Source organism: Drosophila novamexicana, unplaced genomic scaffold (genome assembly GCF_003285875.2).
Source record: "Drosophila novamexicana strain 15010-1031.04,08,12 unplaced genomic scaffold, DnovRS2.1 tig00000008-arrow-pilon, whole genome shotgun sequence".
Taxonomy (NCBI): Eukaryota; Metazoa; Arthropoda; class Insecta; order Diptera; family Drosophilidae; genus Drosophila; species Drosophila novamexicana.
The window spans coordinates 7041090-7044032 of record NW_020824765.1 but is presented as its reverse complement, the minus strand read 5'-3'; the positions used below and the strand labels follow the sequence as shown (position 1 = coordinate 7044032).

At 47.5% G+C, this 2943-nt stretch overlaps 1 protein-coding gene across 1 annotated transcript; it reads right to left on the bottom strand.

Annotated features, from left to right (window-relative positions):
- Positions 1-713: 713 nt before the first annotated feature.
- LOC115764150 (keratin, type I cytoskeletal 9) lies at positions 714-2647 on the bottom strand. The gene is made up of 5 exons (XM_030707029.1): positions 2606-2647; positions 2003-2531; positions 1825-1933; positions 1083-1511; positions 714-933 (listed from the first exon to the last, which is right to left on the bottom strand). Exons 1-5 carry the CDS (start codon positions 2645-2647, stop codon positions 714-716), a joined length of 1329 nt encoding a protein of 442 aa, XP_030562889.1.
- Between the last annotated feature and the right edge of the window lie 296 nt (positions 2648-2943).

Below are 2943 nucleotides of genomic sequence, written 5' to 3'. Positions count from 1 at the left end.
TATTTTCAATAAGTTTGTATTTTGTTATTGTTAACACTATTATGTTTCTTTAAGTTTCACTTTTGTATGTGCTTTAAATTTGTATTAATATCAGTTTTTTTAAGTCCTTTAAATTTGTTTCGTTTAGTTTCGTATTTATTTTCGGTATCAATAATTATTAAACTGTATCATTTTTCTTTATATTTTGTATTTAAATTTATAATTAATTACTATTTATTTATTTTCAAATTCGTCTTTCTTTTTATATTTATTATTTTATTTATTACATATATAATTTTTATATATTTTTTTTTTAAATTTACGTTTACTTATATTTACGTTTTATATATTTTTCTTTATTTTTATTTAATATTCTGTGTCTTTACTCCGGGCCAAAGTGTCTACAGTAATATTAAGTTCTAACTGATTTTCGTCTTGTTTCTAAACTGGGCTTATCTTAAAAGTATTTCACAAGTTTTGTGCGCACAACGCGGACAACAAACAATAATTAATAATATTACATAATAAACTGTTCTTTCAATGTAACACATCGTTAAATCTTTTATTCAAATATTAAATTATGTAATTTCTGAGAATCTTTTGAGCTGTTTATTGAGCAAAATGAAAGTCGTGGGCATAAATATTCATAATTTTAGCTTAGAAATTAAACACATAAATAGTAGAGATTATGTTAAGCCACGCCCACAAGGCGGCTGCTGCGGCTGCTGTCCCTGTCACTGCGCTGCCTTCTTGTCCTGGCCCTCATCGTTGGCCCGGGACTCGTCGGGCTTGGCCGCTGTTTGGGCCGCAGCTGCTGGCATGTTGGCGCTCCCATTACCACCACCATCACCTATTGAGTTAGCGGCATCGCTTGGATTCTCTGGAACCGCATTGCTGTCCCGGTCGAACAGATAACTGCCGCCTAGAGGGCGTGCTCGGCCACCATAGGAAGAGCTACAAGGGGCGACAAGAGAGCGAGCCTATCTTAATGATTTTTTCAATTCCGCACAGCGTCGCATGCTAATCAGCTAAACAGACTCGAGGAGTGGGTGAGGTTCGTGTTTCTCTCAGATTAGGCTGGCTCTGCACCCACTGCAACTTACCTCTGTGCATCGCGCTCTCTGTCCCGACCAACTCCGCCACCGCTGCCACCGCCCCCACCTGAGCTGCCAGTGGCAGCAGCAGACGCCGAGCTGCTGCCACCGCCGCTGCTGCTGCCGCCGCCGCTGCTGCCACCGCGGGAGCTCTGATTGTCCTGGTCGCCCAGATATGTCCAGCTGCCCTGGCCAATGGGTTTGCCCATGACGCTAGTGTGGCCGCCGCGATAGCCGTCGCTGTCAATGGCCGAGGAGGAGACTTTTGTGCCGCGATCGCCGTGCGGGCAGTTGCTGACTAGGTGGCCGCAGGGCGAGGCGGGGGCTAGCGACGAGGCGCGTTCGCGATCATAGTACGGCTGCGCACCAGAGCGACGGTCGTCGTCATCCCCGGCAAAATAATAGCCGCGCCCCGAATTATCGAAGCCCGACTGACCTCTGGGCGCAGCGGATTTGCAGGCAATTGGATGGGTGCGTGTGTGCAGTTAAGGACAGATCAGGACAGGACAGGAAGTGGGTGGAAGTGGTGCATTTAGTTCCGTAGTTCAAAATTGGCGTAGAGTATCCAGAGTTCATGTTGTTGTGGTGTTTTGTGTGATTAGTAGACATTGTTGTTGTTGTAGGCGTTGGTGATCGTGTTGTAGTAGTTGTTGTTGTGTTGTATGTAAGTAAAGAGCATTGACAACATTGGTACGAAAACGAACAAGCACTAGACATAATAGTAATAATAGCAATAGCAGGATAGCGATACCTGTAGGTCTCATCCCATGGACGATAGTTGCGAAAATCATACCTTGAATAGTAGCGATCGTACGGATCGTATCTGTCATAGCTGGAACGTGAACGATCATAGTAGCGATCTGCAATGAAAGGAGGTTAAACAACAGATAAGAACGAGAGACAACACGGAAAGTTCGTATTTTACGCACCACGCGAACTGTCACTGTAACGATCGCCGTAGTAGCGATCTCTGCTGTCGTAGCCACCGTAGCCGCGATCGTAGCCAGAGCCGCGATCGTAGCCGGAGCCGCGATCGTAGCCCGAGGAGGAGGAGCCCCTTCTGTAGTAATCATCATAGCCACGCCCCTCGTAACGATCATAGGTGCGGGGCGAGTAGCGATCGTCGCGACTGTAGTATCTGTCAGAGTCACGATCCCTGCCGCTGCCGCCGCGATCCTCGTACCGATCGTAGGAGTAGTACCAGGAGCTGCGCGGATCATCGCCGGCGCGACTCGAGTAGCCGCCATAGCCGGCACGATCGCTGCCGCCATAGCGATCGCTGCCGCCGCCATAGTACCGATCCTCGTAGCAGCGCACGCAGCGCGACTGACGACTCTTGCCCAGTGGAGCAGCAGGCGGACCGGCTGTCAGCTGCTTGTCGTTGGCCGTGGGCGTGGCACTGCGCGGCTCGGGTCCTCGCAAAGCGGCCTGGACCGAGACAACGGCCAGGCAGATCAGCTGCAAAGAGTGAGAAGAGTTGCGTGATCATTAGCCGATTGTTTATGGACAGATTTCACAGTCCAGCGACCAACTGGGCCAAAGCCCTCGCAGCCGCACGTACAGCCTCCAATCATAATTGACGAAAGTACTGGCAAAGTGCTGCTCGAAATACAAAGCCACATGTAGAAATCATCAGCAGCGTCATTATCATCATTAAATATGGACACTCCGAGCCAGCGAGCGTGAAATATGATCAATGGACGACGAGCTCTAGCTCTGGCTGTGGCGGTTCGATTATGCAATAATAGAGCATAGATTTGGGGCGCGAATGACGGCCAACACCTCAAGTGCTCACATTTTGGGCCAAAGAGCATTAATAAAAATAATAATAAAAGTTATAGAATTAATTAAAGCACAACCAAAATCGCAT